Consider the following 19,903-nt stretch of genomic DNA (forward strand, 5'->3'; position numbering starts at 1 on the left):
ATAAGCTATTTCATATGCCAAGCACAGTAAAAAAGTTCAATTTGATGCAATTATTTCGTAAATTGGTGGGTTTTGTACTGTATTTTTCTGAACTTAGAACTCTGAGGAAGTATAAGAGCTCCTATAATAGCACAACAGCAGCATGTGCTGGATACTATTCTTAAATACTTTATATATGCTAATTAACTTAATCTATGGAACAGCCTCATGATACTATCTACATTTTCTGCAGGAGAAAAAGTGAAGAGAGGTGACTTATTTCATGTTACCCAGTAGCAAATAATATAATTTGAACACAAGCATTCTGACTCAAGCCCATGATCTAAAGCAGCAGTGTCCAATACAACTCACCTAAGTACTTGAAATGACCTTGGTAGTGTGATTAAGCCACTGAATTTTTTGTTTCTTAAGAGATGGGGTCTTGTTATGTTGCCCAGTTTGGCGTTGAACTCCTGGGCTCAAGAGAGCCTCCTGCCTCAGCCTCCCAAGTACCTGAGAGTACAGGCACATACTACCGTGCCTAGCTCAAGTCACTGATTTTTAAATTTGATTTCATTTTAAAGACTTTAAATTTAAGTAGCCACATATCATTAATGGTTACCATAGCAGATAATACAAGTTTAAATCAATCACTAATTTATTACACCTTCCCTTGAGGCTTCAACTTACAGGATGCAGGGAACCTTTACCCTTAAGAGTGTAATACTGTTTGAAAAGAATTACTTTACTAAATGTTTGAAGATCACCGCCTAAATATCTGAATTTACTTATAAAGACACATACCAAAGTGAAGGTTATTTTTTTTTTGAGACGGAGTCTTGCTCTGTCGCCCAGGCTGGAGTGCAGTGGCGAGATCTCCACTAACTGCAAGCTCCGCTTCCCGGGTTCACACCATTCTCCTGCCTCAGCTTCCCATGTAGCTGGGACTACAGGCGCCTGCCACCGCACCTGGCTAATTTTCTTTTTTTAAATGTATTTTTAGTAGAGACAGGGTTTCACCGTGTTAGCCAGGATGGTCTGGATCTCCTGACCTTGTGATCCGCCCATCTCGGCCTCCCAAAGTGCTGGGATTACAGGCGTGAGCCACCGTGCCCGGCCCAAAGTGAAGGTTATTAAAGATCGCCAGGGTCAGGAAAATAAAAATAGGTAGAAGTAAATACTAAGTAGAATACTAATATTATTAGAAAAATATATAGTATAAATATGTATAGTATAAAAACCCACTAAGCAGAAGTAAATTGTGAATCATTAATAAGCAGTAACAATTTACATCCATGAAAGACTTCTTAAAATATTTTAAATAGCTGTATCTAATTTCTATAGGATTTCACACTATAAATGAGGATAATAAAAATGAAGTCAAGTGTGTAACAGATAAGTTAACTTCATCTAAGCATTAAGCAGAATTTGCTACTGAGCCCAGTGACCTCCTTGGTTAAGTACAAATCATTTTTTTGACCAACATTCATTTTCATTGACCAGTAAATAATGTACCTACATTTATTTATTCCAGGGATTACAGACTGAAATGCCTGTAAGGGCCAGGCAATAATATAAATGAATAATTCACACATCAAATACTGCCTTCATTTTCATAAATATGAGGCCCTAGTAATGTCAGAGGTTCTAATACTTTCCATCTCTGAAACTGGCTATTCTAGGTAACTCATATAATGGAATCCTACATTTGTTCTTTTGTAACTGGCTTCCTTCACTTAGCACAGTGTTTTTAGTGGTTCACCCATGTTGTAGCATGAATTAGAATTTCATTTCCTTTTAAAGCTGAATAATATTCTACTGTATGTATATACAACCTCTTCTTTTTCTATTTACTTGTTGGACATTGGGGCTGTTCGCACTTTTTGGCTATTGTGAATGGTATCTTTGAGACTGCTTTCAATTCTTCTGGATGTATAGTCAGAAATGAAATTACGGAATCATACAGTAATTCAATTTTTTACTTTTTTCAGAAACCACCCATACTATTCTGTATGGTGGCTATATTGTTTTACACTACCACTCAGAGTGCACAAGGGTTCTACTTCTTCAAATCCTTGTTAACACTTGTTATTTTTCTGGTTGTTTAACAGTAACCATCCTAACAGGTGTTAAGTGATTACTGATTGACATTTCCCTAATGATCAGTCATGCTGAACATTTTTTCATGTGCTTATCTGCCATTAGTATATCTTTTCTGAGTAAATGTCTTTTCAGTTCCTCTGCCCATTTTTAAATTGGGCCATTTGTCCTTTTGTTCTTGGGTCATAGAAGTTCTTTATACAAGTATTCTGGATATTAATCCCTTAGCAGATATATAATTTGCAAAGATTTCCTGTGATTTCACTCCTAAAAATGTCCTTTGAGGCACAAAAGTTCTTAATCCTGATGAAGTCCAATTTTATACTTTTCATTTGTTGCACATGATTTTGATACCATATCCAAATCCAATGTCATGAAGACTTCTCCCTATATTTTCCATTAAGAGTTTTAGTTCTTACAAATACATCTTAGATCCACTTTGAGGTCATTTACGCATATGTCACAGTAAAGGTCCAACTTCATTTTTCTGCATGTGGATATCCAGTTTTCCTAGCACCAGTTGTTGAAAAGATCATCTTTTCCCCAATGAATGGTCTTGGTACCCTTCTTGAAAATCAATTAGTCATATATGCGAGGGTTTATTTCTGGGTTCTCTGTTTTATTCTATTGGTGTGTATGTCTGTTCTTATGTTAGTACCACTAATTTCCTTCGGTTTTTCATTTCTTACAGAGTTAAAACTCCTCAGTAGTGAATAAAACGCCCTTTGCAACATAGCCCCAATGTAATTTTGTTTCCTGCCATTCCCCCCACCTATATCCTAAGCTCAAATCTCACTGCAACATCAGTTGTAGAAACAAACCGCATTGACATATATTTTAAATATGATTTCCTCTATTCAGTATGTCTATTTGCCTTGCAAACTAAGACTTTAAGATCCAGCTCAAACTTTATCTCTGTTGATTCCTAATGGCAGAGTTAATCATTCCTATCTCTGTGTTCTAATAGCAATTTCTACATATTTCTGTCAAAGCACTAATAACACTCTAATACAAATTATTTAGTTGTCTGAGGTTTCCGCTAGACTAAGAATACCTAGAGCATTATATTTTACTTATTTTTGTATCTCTAGGATCTAAAATAGTGCTGATATACTGGAGACACTGGTGGAATAATTTTTGAATGAATTCCCACATGCCCAAATCTTCATCATTCTTCAAAGCCGTGTTCCAATTTTGTATGAACGAAATCCACAATTCCTTAGCTGGAACTAATCTCTCCTTGCTCCTGATGTTCTATGTTGTATTATTAACACAATTACTTGTACCAATGTCATCTCCACCTAGGTTAGAACATGAGGATAGGACGGACATAAGGACTCATTTTTTATTTTATTTTTCTTTTGAGAGACAGTCTCGCTGTTGCCCAGGTGGAGTGCGGTGGCACCATCGTGGCTCACTGCAACCTCTATGTCCCAGATTCAAGAGGTTCTCCTGCCTCAGTCTCCCCAGCAGCCAGGATTACAAGTGTGTGCCACCATGCCCAGCTAAATTTTTGTATTTTTAGTAGAGATGGGGTTTCATCCTGTTGGCCAGGCTGGTCTCAAACTCCTGACCTCAAGTGATCTGCCTGCCTCAGCCTCCCAAAGTGCTGGGATTATAGATGTGAGCCTCCAAGCCCGGCAGGATTCATTTTTGAATCTACCAAAACACAGAGTGCAGTGCACACCATACTCAACATTTGTTGAATCAGTTCTACCAGGTTATTCAATTTATCAGATGTTGTTGAATCTACGCCATTTAAAGAGTAAACTCAAAACGTTATTTTCTGATGACTCAAGGTCATCATGACGAACACCAAACCTTTTACTGTTCAAGCTAATACGCCAAGGTATTGGCTTACATTTCTGTTCCTCTCCAATTGCCTTATTTCAGCCAAAACTATTTAGACATGGACCTGTGGTTGATCCCACGTTCTCCTTAGATGGTTTTGTAACACCTACTTTTCTTGCACTATTAAAGGTATTTCCCCTTTATATCAGAATCTGGGTGCTGTGCTCTCAGTGGTTAAATTTGTCAGAAGCATACTCTGTAGATAAATGGGGTATTAAGATGTTTTCACCGAGATTGTAGAAACCAAGGTATGTGACGTGGTGAATTAAAAAGGCACCTAAAGTAACGATGTGAAGATAAATTAGCTCATGTAGGAGATCTTTATGAGAAAATCTTTTTTAGTGACAGAAATAGTAAATGTGCTGAAGAAAGAAACCAGGACCCGAGAATTAAATATCATTAATTATAGAAAAGATAGTATGGGAAGATCAGAATTCAATAAATAAAACTTTTTTTTTTAGAAGAAAGTTAATAAATCAAATTCAGTTGAAAATCCATAGCTTTGGATTTTTGGGAAATCCAAAGGAAAATTTGGAAACTCACACCCTTAATATGCTCCTAACTTCACTGGTCTACTTCAATCATTTCAGGGTAAGACTAAGTATGTAAAACCAAAAGCTCCCTCAACTATTATGTATGGCAGAAGTAATTCAAAATTTGTTTCTTGCAATTACCTCAGGAACTGCTGTGGAGATAGAAGAAAGGTGACAGGGCAAGTGGTTCTTGCTTTAGCCTCAATACTGTTGTTTTAGCCTAAGGAGTTCCCTTTTTATAGGCTTTACATGTTAGACTTCTGAATATTATTTTGTTCAAAGGGTTCTACTGATAAAAACGCAAATCTAAATATCACTGATCTAGACCATTAGACCTAGAGTTAATGGGTTGTTCATCGTATTTGAGAAAGCTGTCATCAAATCACATCGGATAGCTACTTTAAGCTACTTTTTTTTTTTGGAGGGTCTCACTCTGTCACCCAGGCTGGGGTGCAGTGGCACAATCTTGGCTCACTGCAACCTCCACCTCCCAGGTTCAAGCGATTCTCATGCCTTGGCCACCCAAGTAGCTGGGACTACAAGTATGCGCCACCATTCTTGGCTAATTTTTGTATTTTTTAGTAGACATGGAGTTTTGCCATGTTGCAAAGGCTGGTCTTGAACTCCTGGCCTCAAGCGATCTACCTGCCTCGGCCTCCCAAAGTGCTAGGATTACAGGTGTGAATTAACAGCCAGATAGCCATTTGTAGCCACTGATGGCTAGAGGAACAGAATGGTGCAGGAACTATGTTGCTGTTGGAATTAAGAAGCTAATACTGCTCTAACTGGGCCATTTACTTTCTCTGGACCTCAAGTACTTTGCTTCTAAGATGAAGGGGTCTTTTTTTACTCAATGTCTAAGGTCCTTAACACATTAAGATATGCTTAATAGATACACAGTCAATAGGGTGGCTGGCCTAGTAAACATGACCTTTAATGCTGTCGTATGATCATTACAATAAATATTACTATTACAAGCATGTCACAGTGTTTTAGTTTAACAAAATGAATAGTAAAAAAGTAGAGTAACTTTTCAGAGATAGGTAAATAAAATATCATATTAACAAACAGTTCCAGGAAACTTGTTAGCACATGTTCTTCTGGTAAGTTTCTAGTTTGGGAATTGGCAGGGCCTGGAGGGCTCATGCCTGTAAATCCCAGCACTTCAGAAGGCTGAGGTGGGCAAATCACCTGAGGTCAGAAGTTTGAGACTAGCCTGGGCAACATGGTGAAACCCTAACTCCACTAAAAATACAAAAATTACCCAGGAGTGGTGGCACATGCCTGTAATTGTAGCTACTCAGGAGGTGGAGGCTGAGGCATAAGAATCACTTGAAGCTGGGAGGCGGAGGTTGCAGTGAGCCGAGATCGCACCACTGCACTCCAACCCAGGCCATATAGAACGAGACTCCGTCTCAAAATAAAAATAAAATGAAAAGTTACCAGTCTGGGAATGAAAGGATCAGTTTAGACACTCAAAGACACAGACCTTCAGAAAGTCAAAGTCCAGTATGACCCTTTAAGACAGAAAAAACCTTTATCACCTCATTTGCTAAAATTCATCCAATATTAACCTTAATCCTATTAAGATCCTAGAATTTTGCCTGAGTTTTCTTTTCTTTCTTTTTTTTTTTTGAGACAGAGTCTCGCTCTGTTGCCCCAGCTGGAGTGCAGTGGGGCGATCTTAGCTCACTGCAAGCTCCGCCTCCTGGGTTCACACCATTCTCCTGCCTCAGCCTCCGAAGTAGCTGGGACTATAGGCGCCTGCTACCGCGCCCAGCTAATTTTTTTTTTTTGTATTTTTAGTAGAGATGGAGTTTCACCGTGTTAGCCAGGATGGTCTCGACCTCCTGACCTTGTGATCCGCCCGCCTCAGCCTCCCAAAGTGCTGGGATTACAGGCGTGAGCTACTGTGCCCGGCCTTTGCCTGAGATTTCTAATTTCCCAATCATCTAATCAGTGTACAAGGTAGGAAAGTATCTCCAGATTCTTAATGCAAATTTTTATTCCTTTAATAACATTCATTCTGTTGAAACAGCATCTGTATCGCTCAGGAACAATTTTAACTGTGTGGTTTGCATGGGTGTTCTGTAATAACATTCTTAATTGTTACACTAGTCCATACAAACTTACGTAGCTCCCCAAGATTCATAATCAAGAAACTGCTGTCATCTGGAGGACATTCCAACATTACAGTGAGCAGTTCCACTAGGACAGGGGAGTCTTATACGCTGGGAACTTTATACTAGACTGCTAATCGGAGAAACCTGAAAGTTTTGCCAGTCCACAAAAGGTTAAAACAAATGGTTTTTCATTAACGATAAACAGCTGATAATAATGTTAATCTTGGTGCTAACAGAAGGGTTTAACTTTTCTAAAATGAAAAATTTAAATGATTACATAGTAGAAAGTAGTAGTTACAAATTTTTCCTTCTATGCCAGTTTAGGGTTTTCACTTACCCCTCCCAGATCCTTAATGTCCTTTTGCAGTTTTTCAGATATGGTTACAGAAGGTAAGTCAAGGTAAAATACTTTTCCCAAAAGTGGCTTGTATTTGGATTTTTCTGGCCTGTTATCAGTTTTCAGAGATTTCAAAGATGGTCTGTTTTTTTCATTTTTGACTTGGATTCCACCTGCTATTAAAGATATTTAGAATCAGATGTTTTACACAGACACTTGTACTATTTTTAAAACATTTCATTATACAATATTACAAAATAAAAATCCTTACAATCCTACCAGTTTATTAGCACTGAAATGTATTTCTTTGTAGCACTACTTAGGACAGAGGCAAAATGCTCTATATATTTTCACAGACCGCATATTGTAAAATAATAGTTGACTCAGCAAGAAATATTCTTGTATTTATTCCTGAGGCACGGGACTATATAAAACTCTTTTGAAAGATTTTCTTCTTTAGGATGTAAACTCCATGGGGGTATTTAATACTCAACTACTTATTGAGCATCTGCCATTCTGCTGAACATTCAAAACTGGTGTTTAAACTTCATTTAGCGATGAAAGAATCCTGTTACCCAGAATAACCTAGTCAAGGGTTTCAGACTGCTCAAGTTTTAGTTTCATATAAAGTTTGTCTGCATGTTAACAACTAAATGGTCCATTTCACATACAATTTGTCTTTGTATTAGGAATTTAACGGTCCATTACGAAGAACTAAACCTTTCATTTCATTATTTTCATTAAAAACAGATCTGAGATCCGAGCAACTGCTTTAAAAATTAATTTTTCAAACGCAACCTGTTCTTAAATTGGTAATTACTACACATATACAAATACCTGTACAAAAACTTAGGTGGTGGAATGTTTCACCAAATAAAGTGATTGAAAATGGAAATGTGCTTTTGTTTCCCTGTTTGTAATGTTGAAACCAGCAATGGGATGTTTGAAATACAAATGCTTTCCCCCAACTTATGAGGAAGGGAAAATAAACTTTCAAGGGTTAAGACCAAAAATCCACCCACAATCACTCAATCTAATACTGAAGCGAAAAGCGACGAGCGTGTCTGACTTTAAACTGAGGATGCTGTCCGTCGCCTCCAAGGGCCCGGGCGGAGGCGCAGCATCTGCGGAAGCCCGGCAGAAGAGAGCACGGCAGCCCCAGCGAGGTCCCGGATCTGCACATTGTTTGCTAGTTTTCAACCGAAGGCACGACCGGGAATGAATCTGGGTCCGCCGCTGTAAAGGGCAGAGCGCTCGAGGGGCCGGGCCGGAATCCGTTCCTTCTTAGACAAAACACTGAAGGAGCCCCTTCCTTCAGACCCCAGAGGAGGGCGGTCAGAAAAAAAAAGCTGAGGAACCGGCGGGAGAAGTCTGAAGAATCAATGGTGGAACCACGAGGGGAGGAAAGGATTAAAGGGACTGCAGGCGGAGGAGGGGCTTCTTACCCTGGAAATGCCCTTTACTGTGGATCCTCATGGCTCCGGAGTTCATGGCAGTCGCCCGGTACCTACATGCTGGGTCCGGAGAAAGTGTCGCGCTGGGCGGCCACGAAAGCACGGCTTCCCCAGGCCTGTTGACAGGACGGCCGCCTCTCTCCTTCCGCCGGCTACGGCCTCCACGCAGCAGAGGTACCGCGTCTGCGGGTCGAGTTTCCGGGGCCGGATCCGGCTCCAAAGCGCGGAGGAGGAAGGCGCAAAGCACAAACGAGTGGGTTGCGGCGGTTGAAGATTTGAAAACGCGTCACGCGGCCGCGGCGCCGATACGCGCGCCCCGCCCCGTCTCACGCCGCGCGCCGTGCCCCGCCTCGCGCTCGCCCCTCGTGCCCGCCTTCTCGCGCCGCGCGCCCCGCCCCCTCACGCCGCTGTCCTTGTGGCGCCTCGCTCGGTCTCCGCAGGATATGTGTTCCCCTCTGCCCCGCTCCCATTCCGATGCCCTCTCAGCCTCTGACCCCGGCTCTCAGTCCGCCGCTTCAGGTCTTGGCGCAGCCACAGAGAGTTGGCGCGGCTCTGTGTTGACCAAACCTAGTGGATGCAGTTAGCGCTGGAGCCCTGCCCCGCCCATCACCAGAGTTATTTCCGCCTTCTAGGTTTGCCAGGACCGCCGGCCTTCCAGCTGCTTTCTCCCCCAGGTATGCTAATTTTCCACTGGTCGGACGTCTGGGAGGCTGAAGGCGAGGGGCTTCGGCCGATCCCGGACTCAGCTCTGGCCGGGGCCGGAGCCGGGCGGTGGCGGCAGCCGCAGCCCCTGCTCAGCGCGCCCTGGGTCGCACAGCCAGCGGGGTTTTCCCGCGGTCACTGCCGACCCCGCCGGCTGAGGACAGGCCGCAGAGCGACTTGCGGGAGAGAGAGCGGTCCCGGGGGACGTCGGAGGGAGGAGGCGGCCCCCGGTCGTGACGGCAGCGACACCCCAGAACGCGTCCAGGTCACTTTGTGTCCTTGGGTAGTTGGCTATTTGCGCTGCCCTGTTGACTTTTATTGTATACAGAACTGTTTTTGTTTACTTGTGTGTAACTTTATTTCAATAATGAAGGAGTGGAAAGTAACATCACATTTTTTTTTTCTGTAAAACAGATTAAAGATCAAATTAAAATGTTGTGAATATATTTTAATTTTATAAGTTGGAACATGCCTCGCCAAAAAAAAATCTGTTTCTTCGGGAGGAAGAGGATGTTTTGAACTATTTTGCGTTCCTCTACTCCAGGCCATAATAGGCACTCCTGTAATGGTTGTTTTTTTTACCTGGTAGCTCAAGGAAGTCAGAGTGTCAGCGTTACAGTTTTGCAGGTAGGTACCTCAAAGAATAGACAAGGGTGGGTTGTGCCAATATTAGCTGGAGAACTCAGAGAACACGTTTGCTAAGGGAAATGAGAGTTTGGTTTTAGACAGGTTTATGTTGAAGGCCCTGGGGCGACAATCATGGAACTATGCTTATTAGACAGTTGAAGATGTTTATGACTCGAGAGAAATGTCTAGGAAAAGTGGACATGGGAAGAGGAAATAGAGTGATTTGATATCTCTCCAATAAAATATTTCTACCTCACGGTCTGTTGATTTTAATCATGGGGCAGTTCATTAAAGGTTAACAGATCTTGAGTGGTGGAAGGAAGTGTGGTTTAAGTAAACATATTCAATATTGTAATTTCTATGGGAATTTATTTTCAAAATACAAGCTACAGAGAGCACAAAATGTCTATATTAACAGAAAGATTTAAAAAGTTGGGAAGCACTAATATATAATGTAATTAAAGCTCTGGGAGGAAATGAAATTGCCAAGGAGAGCATGTGAAATGAGAGAACTGATTAAAAGCGTGGTTGATGAAATACTGAAAGATATGGAGGAAATGCCACAGAATTGGGAAGAGACTGCAAACATTAGAATCATATGGGCTTCACTACTTGGCCTCTGGGTAATTTTGAGCCCCAATTTTAATCTGTTAAAAGGGGGTAATACTTCTCAGGGATGTTGTGAAGGTTAAATGAACATTTTTGAATGCTTAGTACAGTACCTGGCACAGAGGAGAGCTCCTTAAGAGCTCTGTAATTATATCCTAGTGAGCGCTGCACCAGTTCCTTCATCCCCAGGACAGGTAAGATTAAGACTTGAAAAATATGTGTTTGATTTTGGCGTTTCAGGTATCATTGGTTTCCTTAAGGGTAATTTGAGTGGGTGGCGGAGATGAGTACAGTACTAGATAAAAATGATCAGCTTGAAGTTCAGACAGGTTGAGTGTACTCTTTCAAAAAAAATTGTTATTTTAGGAAAGTACAATGGAGGGAAGACTTGATCTTTGGAAGGTTTAGAGGATGTGGGAAAGATTTAAGCATGCTTCTATTGAGGAACATTTTTTCAAAAAAGGAAGTCCATTTTATGTTCTTGTGAAAGATGAGTTGTGTGTCTTATTTACTGTGAAGAGGAAGGACAGTAACATAGTTGCACCCTATGCTGTTAGACTCACCCTTGACTGCACTGAAGGTGGTAATTCCGAGCAATAAATAAACAGGAAGTCTGCTTTACTCGATAGTTAGTAATTTTCTAATCTATTATCCGAGGTTAGTTTTTAAAAATATTACTGGAACCTAAATCTTTTAGTAGCCACAGAAAGGACGTGGCTATAGTCAGTAAGGATACAAACCTCCTTTTTATTGTCCAGTGGTCAGGTCTGTTGGTAAGAGGATGGGGTTTGTCTTAAAGTAGATCTTGAAAATATGCTTGAAAACATTCCTTCAGAGGAAGGGTAGACATTCAAGAAGTGAATGGGGGCGGGGTTATTTATGGTGAGAAACTATGTTCAAGAGTTATATTAGGCAAAATTGGAGAACATTGAGCAGAATCATGATCTAATTAAATGAATATGTGGCTGTGAATCAAGAGAAATGAATTTTATTAATTACCTGCCCTATCCCTAACTAGTTTTATGACCTTGAGCAAATGTTAACCTTTCTGGCAGGGCATAGTGGCTCAAGCCTGTAATCCCAGCACTTTGGGAGGCCGAGGTGGCGGATCACAAGGTCAGGAGATGGAGACCAGCCTGGCTAACATGGTGAAACCCCGGCTCTACTAACAATACAAAAATTAGCTGGGCATGGTGGTGTGCGCCTGTAACCCCAGCTACTCAGGAGGCTGAGGCAGGAAAATCACTTGAACGCAGAAGGCGGAGGTTGCAGTGAGCTGAGATCGCGCCATTGCACTCCAGCCTGGGCGACAGAGCGAAACTCCATCTCAAAAAGAAAAAAAAAGTTAACCTTTCTATGCTAGAATTTCCTTATCTATAAATGAAGATAATATTGTTTAGTCTACTCCACAACTTTCTGTGATTATCAGAGATCTAAATCTGATCTTTCCGATTACCTCACACATATCCAAATGTAAATTTTTTATTCTAGAATCTAGACAAATTAATTTTATAATACTTACCACTTTTTTTCTTTATTTTGCCTAAGCCTCTTCACCTGGCTTAGCAAGAATTTTTTCCTGTCCATAGCAAACCTAATTTAGATTCAACCTTTATCTCCTGCTCATTTGGGTCTTGAATAATAATCATTCCTGTTTGATTCATGTGCCAACTATTAATATGTTGTTTTCTGAAATGTGTTCTGGTCTATTTTTATTATTTAATTTGCACATTTCATAGTCTCACTATCCTGGTGAATTGGAGGGCTTAAGGTTATATATAAGGTTAAATTCTTAGTTTTGCAGGCTAAGTGTATGCAAGGATAGGATTGGTTAGTGACTGTGGCACTGAAGTTAATGTCTCAGGTGAATGTGGGCTGGGAAACCAGGGTAAATTCAGCATTATCAGGCCTGTGAACACATCCTAAGTGAAGGATCAAAAATGGAAAGGCCGGGCTAGGTGGCTCACGCCTGTAATACCAGCACTTTTGGAGGCCATGGTGGGAGGATCACTTGAGTCCAGGAGTTTGCGACCAGCCTGGGCAACATAGGGAGACGCTGTCTCTACAGAAAATGAAAAAATTAACCCCGTTAGACTAGTGCACACCAGTGGTCCCAGCTACTTGGGAGGCTGAGGTGGGAGGATCACTTGAGCCCAGGGGTCTAGGCTTCAGTGAGCTGTGATTGGCCATTATAGTCCAGAGTGAAACCTTGTCTCCAAAAAAAAAAAAAAAAAGGCAAGACAGGAGGATTCAGAATTTGGGAATATATGGTAATGGATGCCTCAAAGCAACATAATTCAGAGGCTACTTGGCACCTCCATCAGCTGTTACAGATAATGAACCAGTTCAGAGGTTATATCTTACATACTGAACTAAATTGTAAATTCCTTTAGGGTGGTATGAGACACATACTTGGCCATGACTATAAAATAATCTATCTACCTGCCTCATTTCCTGCTTTCCTCCTGTTTTGATTGAGCACTAACAATGTGCTATGCCCAGTGAAGCTTGTTTACTGTTATACTCGTAGAAGTCTTATCGTATAAAATTTCAAACATTTATAATCCACATGCAATAAAGTACAGCCATGTTAAACATTATGTATCTAAATATGAATTTATGTATTCTAATAAATATGTATATCCATGTAGTTACCACTAAAATGAAAATACAAATCATTTTGTCATCTCAGAAGGATGCCTCGTTCTTTCCAGTCTCTCTTCTCCCACCAGAAGTAACCAGTCTTCTGATTTTTATTATCATAGAATGGTTTTCTCCGTATTTCAGCATAATATAAATACAATCATGTAATTTGTACATTTTGGGTTGTAATTATTTTTCATAATGTAATCTTTTTGTGATTCATTTATGCTTTACATGTATCAGTAGTTCATTCTTTTTTATTGCTGAGTAGTAGTTCATTGTGCGAATATACCACAGTTTATCCGTTCATCTGTTAATGGACACTTGGCTTGTTTCTATTTTTCTGGCTGTTATGGATAATGCTGCTATGAACATTGGCACACAAGGTTTTTTTGGGCATGTATTTTTACTTCTTTTAGAATAGCTGAATCATAAGGTAACATAATATTTAACAGTATGAGAAACTATTGACGTTTTTGATTCTCCTTCCAGTAATGTATGAAGCACAGTGTTATTATCACTGGGTGTGAACTGGGATCTCATACAGTTTCAGTTTTTAAAATTCAGGTAAAATTCATATAACATAAAATTTGCCATTGTAACCATTTTGAAGTGTAGAATTCAGTGGCTTCCAGTATATTAACAATGTTGTGCAACCATCACCACTATCTAATTCCAGAACATTTTCAACATAGGAAAAAGAAACCTCTTACCCATCAAGCACTCATTCTCATTCTTCCTGTCTCCTCAACCCCTGGCAATCACTCTTTTGCTTTCTGTCCCTATGGATTTGCCTATTCTGGACATTTCATAGAAATAGAATATGTGGGGTTTTTTGTGTCTGGCTTTTATTGAGCATGTTTTCAAGACTTATCTATTTTGTAGCATATATCAGGTCTTCATTCACTTTTTAGAGATGAATAAAATTCTCTTGTAGGGATATACCACATTTTGTTTATCCTTTCATCAGTTGATGAACATTTCGTTTCTTTTTATTTTTAGCTATTATGAATAATAATCTCTGAACATTTGTGTACAAGCAAATGTTTGTCAGACTATTATGTTTTCAGTTCTCTGGGGTATATACCTAGAATTATTACTGAGAATTTCCGGGTTATATTATAATTCTGTGTTTAACATTTTGAGGAACTGCCAAACTATTTTCCATGTGGCTGCAGCGTTTTACATTCTCATTAGCAGTGTAAAAGAGTTCCCATTTCTCCACATCCTTGTCAACACATGTGATATTCTGTACTTTTAATTATAGCCTTCCTAGTGGGTGTGCAGTGGCATCTATTTCTGGTTTTGATTTTCATATTCCCAATAAGTGATGATGTTGAATACCTTTTTATGTGCTTATTGGCCATCAGTATACCTTCTCTAAATATTAGGTCCCTTGCTCCTTTTTTTGAAGGTTTTTTTTTTGTTGTTCTTGTTGTTTAATTTTAAGTTCTTTATATATTTTGAATACTAGACCCTTATCAGATATATGATTTGCAAAAATTTTGTTCTTTTCCATACCTGGTCTTTCAATTTTTTGATAGTGTCCTTTGATACACAATTTTTTTTAAATAAAATCTAATTTTTATTTTTCTTTTGTTGCCTGTGCTTTTAGTATCATATCTAGGGCACTATTGCCAGATTCAGGGTCATACAGATTTATTCTTATGAGAATTCTGTACTTTGCCTGCATTTATGTCCTTGACCCGCTTTGAGATAATTTTCTGTATATTATGTGAGTAGAGAGTCCATCTTCATTTTTCTGCATGTGGATATCCAGTTTTCCCAACATTATCTGTTGAAAAGACTATTATTTTTATCATGGAAAGATTTTTAAAACCTTGTTAAAAATCAGTTGCCTCTAGATGTATAGGCTTGTTTTTGGGCTTTCAGTTCTATTCCATTGATCTGTATGTCTCTCCTTATGTCAGTACTACACAATTTTAATTACTGTAAATTTTTAGTACATTTTGAAATTGGGAAGTATTAGTACTACAAATTTGTTCTTTTTCAAGATTGGCTATTCAGGGTCTCTTAATATTCCATATGAGTTCTAGGGTCAGCTTATCAATTTCCACAAAAAAAGTAGTTGGAAATTTGGTCACAGTTTCATTGAATTTGTAGAGTATTATCATCTACACAATATGTTTTCCAATTCATGAACACAAGGTGTCTTTCCATTTATTTAAGTCTTCTTTAATTTGAACAGTGTTTTGTGGTTTTCATTATACAGGACTTACACCCCCTTGATTACATTTATTAAGTATTTCATTCTTTTTGATGCTATTGTAAAGGAAACTATTTTGTTAATTTCATTTTCAAATTGTTTATTGCTATTGTATAGAAATACAATTGATTATTATATATTGATCTTGTATTCTGCAACTTTGCTGTATTTATTAGCTTTAATAGATTTTTGGTGGATTCTTTAGGATATTATAGATACAAAATCAAATCATTTATTAGAGATACTTTTACTTCTTTCTTTCAAATCTAGATGCCTTTTGTTTCTTTTTATTGCCTGATGGCCTCAGCTAGAACTTCTGTTATAATGTGTTATCAAAGTGATAAGAGAATGGACATGCTTTTTATTTTCCTGATCTTCAGGGAAAAGCTTTCAGTCTTTCTTTTGTTAAATACGATGTTATTTTTGAGTTTTTTTCATAGATGTCCTTTATCAGGTTGATGAACTTCCCTTCTTTTCCTACTTTATCACATATTTGTGTCATGAAAGGGTGCTGGATGTTGTCAGATTTTTCTCTGCATCAATTGAGTTGATGATATGTTTTTTTTTCCTTCGTTTAATTAACATGGTGTATTTTGTTGATTGATTTTAATGTGTTGAACCATCCTTGTATTCCCGGGGGTAAATCTGACTTGGTCATGGTATATACTTGCTTTATACGTGGTTGTATTTGGTTTACTGGTATTTTCTTGAGAATGTTTGCACCTTTCATACAGAGGGGCTAGTGGTCGCTAGTTTTCTTGTGAGGTCTTTGGCGTTGACATCAGAGTAATGTTGTACTGGCTTCATAAAATGAATTAGGAAGTGTTCCCTCCTTTATTTATTGGAAGAGTTTGAGAAGGCTTGGTGTAAATTCTTTCTTAAATATTGATAGAATTTATCTGTGACACCATCTGGTCCTGGACCTTTCTCTCTTGGGGAGATTTTGATTTTTGATAGAAGAGGTTTCTAATAAGTGTATTTAGAAGTGAGCAGACTATTGACTCAAGAACAAATAGACTATACTGGTAATATTGTCTCCACTTTCATTCCTGATTTTAGTAATTTGAGTTGTCTTTTTTTCCCCCTTGGCCAGTATACCTAAAAGATTATAGATTTTGTTGATCCTTTAAACCACTTTTGGTTTTATTAATTTTCTCTGTAGTTTTTATATTCTATTTTTTATCCTCATTTTTATTTATAGTATTTTTTCCTGTTTCATCCTCATTTTGATTTATAGTATTTTTTCCTTTTCATCTTCATTTTGATATATAGTATTTTTTCCCTCTTACATGCCTTGGATTTAGTTTGTTCTTTTGATAGTTTTATAGGGAGAAATTTAGTTTATTGATTTGAGAGATCTTTCTTATTTGTTAATGTAGATTTTTATAACTGTAAATTTCCCTCTGAGCACTGCTTTGCTGTGTCCATTAAGTTTGGGTGTGTTGTGTTTTCATTTTCTTTCATCTGAAGACATTTTCAAGTTTCCATTGTAATTATCTTCTTTGACTCCTTGGTTATTTTAGTATATTATTCAGTTCCACGTATTCAAGAATTTTCCACATTTTCTCATTATTGATTTTACAGTTTCTCTTATTTTGGTCAAAAAATGATATTTCGCATTATTTTAGTTTTATTAAGTAAGAATTGTTTTGTGGCCTAACATATGATCTAAAAGAATGTTCCATGTTCACTTCAGAAGAATGTGTATTTTGGTGTTATTTGGGGGGGGGTGTTCAATATATGTCTGTTAGGTCTAACTGCTTTATAGTGTTGTTCAAGTCTTTCTGATTCCTTGTTTATGTTTTTTCTGGTTCTATTCATTATTGAAAGTGAGATGATGAAGTTTCCAACTATTGTTGAACTATCTGTCTCTAGTTCTATCACTTTTACTTTTTATATTTGGGGCTCTATTTTTAGGTGTATATATGTTTATAATTTTTATATTTTCTTGATGGATTGACAACTTGTATCGTTACATAACATCTTTCTTTGCTCTTGTAACAATTTTGTCTTAAAGTCTATTTTGTCTAATACTAGTACTACCACTCCAGCTCTCTTACAATTACCGTTTACATAGAATGTCTTTTTCCACTTTCACATTCGGCCTATGTGTGTCTTTGGGTCTAAAGTCTCTTTTAGACAGCATATAGTTGGGTACTTTTAAAATTCATTATTCTAGTCTCTACCTCTTAATTGGAGAGTTTATTTTATTTAATGAAATTACTCACGAGAGCGTATTTTGCCATTTTGCTGTTTTTTATATGTTATATCATTTTATTCCTCCATTCCTTCATTATCACCTTCTTTTGTGATAGATGTGTTCTGGTGTACCATTTTGATTCCCTTATAATTTCTTTTAAATATATATTTTAGGTATTTTCTTAATGGTAGTCTTAGAATTGCAATTACCATCAAATATATAACAATTTAGTTCAGAATAATACCAGCTTGGTTTTAATATTATACACAACTTTTGCTCCTGTATACCTCCATCTCCCCATCCACTTTATGTTGTGATAAATTACATATTGTTGTTATAAATAACATATAAATAGATATAAATGACATAAATCAATTTAGATTTATAATTACCATTTTATGTAATTGTATTTTAAATCATATAGGAAAAAAGTGGTGTTGCTAACCAAAAATACATTAACAATTCAGTTACTAACTAAAAATACAGATTTTTACATTTACTTACATTGTTATCTTTATTGTTTCTTTCTTTTACATTCAACTTATTTGTATCTTTAAATATAAGAGTCATGCTGTGTGTGGTGGCTCACTCCTATAATCCCAGCTTCTCAGGAAGCTGAGGCAGGATAATCTCTTGAGGCCAAGAGTTTGAGACCAGCCTAGGCAACACAGTGAGACCTATTTGTAAAAAATTTAAAATAACAGTAGCTGAGCATGGTGGTGTGTAATTCCAGTTACTTGGGAGACTGAGGCAGGAGGATCGCTTGAGCTCAGGAGTTTGAGGCAGCAGTGGGCTATAATCATGCCACTGTACTCTAGCTTGGGTGTACAGAGCAAGGCTCTGTCTCATATTTTTTTTTTTTTAAATCTCTGGTAGCCAAGATATAGTTTGATTATTATTTTTAAATTGATTTTGCCAATCTCTGCCTTTTAGTTGTATATTTACATTTATTGAGGTGAGATTTACATCTGCCATTTTATTACTTGTTTTCTGTATTTCATTTACATACAGGTGCTCCTCAATTTATGATGGGGTTACATCCCAGCAAACCCATCATAAATTGAAAATGTCATAAGTCAAAAATCCACTTAATACACCTAATCTACCAGGCATCGTAGCTTATCCTAGTCTACCTTAAACATGCTCAGAACACTTACAGTAGCCTACAGTTATGCAAAATGGTGTAATATAAAGCCTGTTTTATAAAAGACTGTTGAATATCATGTAATTTATTGAATACTGTACTGAAAGTGAAAAACAAATGGGATGGTTGTATGGATACTCGAAGTATGATTTCTACTGAATGCATATTGCTTTTGCACCATCATAAAATTGAAAAATAGTAAGTGGCACCATTGTAAGTTGGGTACTGTGTATATTGTGCTTGTTTCACTCACTCTTTATTGCCTCCTTTTATTTTAAATAGATATTGTATATTTTAATTTCATTGCTACTTCTAATATATTTTAAAGTTTTATGGTTGCTTGCGGGGTTTCAGTTAACATCTTAGTTTATAAAATCTAGTTCAGATTAATGCCAACATAATTTCAATAGTTAATAAAATTTTTTCTTGTATAGCTCCATTCCCTTTCCCCATCTTTGTGCTATTGTCATACATTATATTTTTATATATTGTATGCTCATAACAAATATTGTTTATTGCTTTATGCAGTTGCCTTTTATATCAGGAGCAAAAAGGACTTACAAACAAAAAAAATATACTTACATGCCTTTTATCACTACCTAACTTGTTACTTTTGCTAGTGTGCTCTGTTTCTTCCTGTGAATCCCTGTTACTGTCTAGTGACTTTCATTTTAGCTTGAAGGATTTCTCCTAGTGTTTGTTGTAGGGCAAGTCTGCCAGTGAGAAATTCTCTGATTTTCTTTATCTAGAAATGTGTTAGTTTGGGTTTTTTCTTTTAATTCTGAAGGATAATTTTGCTAAATATAGAATTCTTGTTCGACAGTCTTTTTCTTTTATTACTTTGCATGTTATCCACTGCATTGTGGCCTCCATGATTTTACATGTGAAATCAGCTGTTAATCTTATCAAGTATCCCTTTAATATGCTGAATTGCTTCTTTCTTGCTGCTTTCAGGATTCTCTGTCTGTTTGGCTTTTGTCAATTTGATTTAAATGTGTCTTGTGAAAACTATCTCTGAGTTTCTCCTACTAGGGATTTGCTGAGCCTCTTGGATGTATAGATTAATTTCTTTCATCAAATTTGGGAAGTTTTTGGCCATTATTCTTTCTGCCCTTTTCACTTTTTTCTTTCTGGTACTTTCATTAGATGTATGTTGGTTTGCTTGATAATGTCCCACAAGTCTCTTAGATTCCGTTTTTCTCTTTCTGTTCCTCAGATTGGATAATCTCAATAGACCTGTCTTCAAGTTTGTTGATTCTTCTGCCTGCTCAAGTCTGCTGTTGGATCCTCTAATAAATTTTTCATTTCAGTTATTGTAATTTTCAGTTTTGGAATTTCTCTTCGGTCACTTTTTTGTAATTTCTGTTTCTTTAT

The 19,903-nt window shown here is 37.6% G+C and overlaps 2 protein-coding genes across 25 annotated transcripts in view; one reads left to right on the forward strand and one right to left on the reverse strand.

Moving 5' to 3' along the window:
- Positions 1-8,695, reverse strand: part of DBF4 (DBF4-CDC7 kinase regulatory subunit) — a 32,560-nt gene extending 23,865 nt beyond the window's left edge. For 4 of the 8 annotated variants that reach the window (XM_074035586.1, XM_074035581.1, XM_074035583.1 and 1 more), the window contains exons 1-2: positions 8,369-8,695; positions 6,924-7,096 (exon numbers count right to left, since the gene is read on the reverse strand). In XM_074035586.1, coding sequence (XP_073891687.1) covers positions 6,924-7,096; positions 8,369-8,414 — 219 coding nt within the window. In that variant the 5' untranslated portion in view covers positions 8,415-8,695. Of the gene's footprint in view, positions 1-6,923; positions 7,100-8,368 lie in introns of all 8 variants that reach the window. The other 4 variants (XM_074035585.1, XM_005550317.5, XM_074035582.1 and 1 more) reach the window with 1 other exon arrangement.
- A 75-nt stretch (positions 8,696-8,770) lies between these two features.
- The window catches only part of SLC25A40 (solute carrier family 25 member 40), a 55,204-nt gene continuing 44,071 nt past the window's right edge, over positions 8,771-19,903 (forward strand). For 12 of the 17 annotated variants that reach the window (XR_012432719.1, XR_012432718.1, XR_012432720.1 and 9 more), the window contains exon 1: positions 8,771-9,051. The gene's annotated coding sequence lies outside the window, so the exon portion shown is untranslated. Of the gene's footprint in view, positions 9,052-9,668; positions 9,707-19,903 lie in introns of all 17 variants that reach the window. The other 5 variants (XM_074035604.1, XM_045388718.2, XM_074035603.1 and 2 more) reach the window with 1 other exon arrangement.

This window comes from Macaca fascicularis, chromosome 3, assembly GCF_037993035.2.
Source record: "Macaca fascicularis isolate 582-1 chromosome 3, T2T-MFA8v1.1".
NCBI classification, from domain to species: Eukaryota; Metazoa; Chordata; class Mammalia; order Primates; family Cercopithecidae; genus Macaca; species Macaca fascicularis.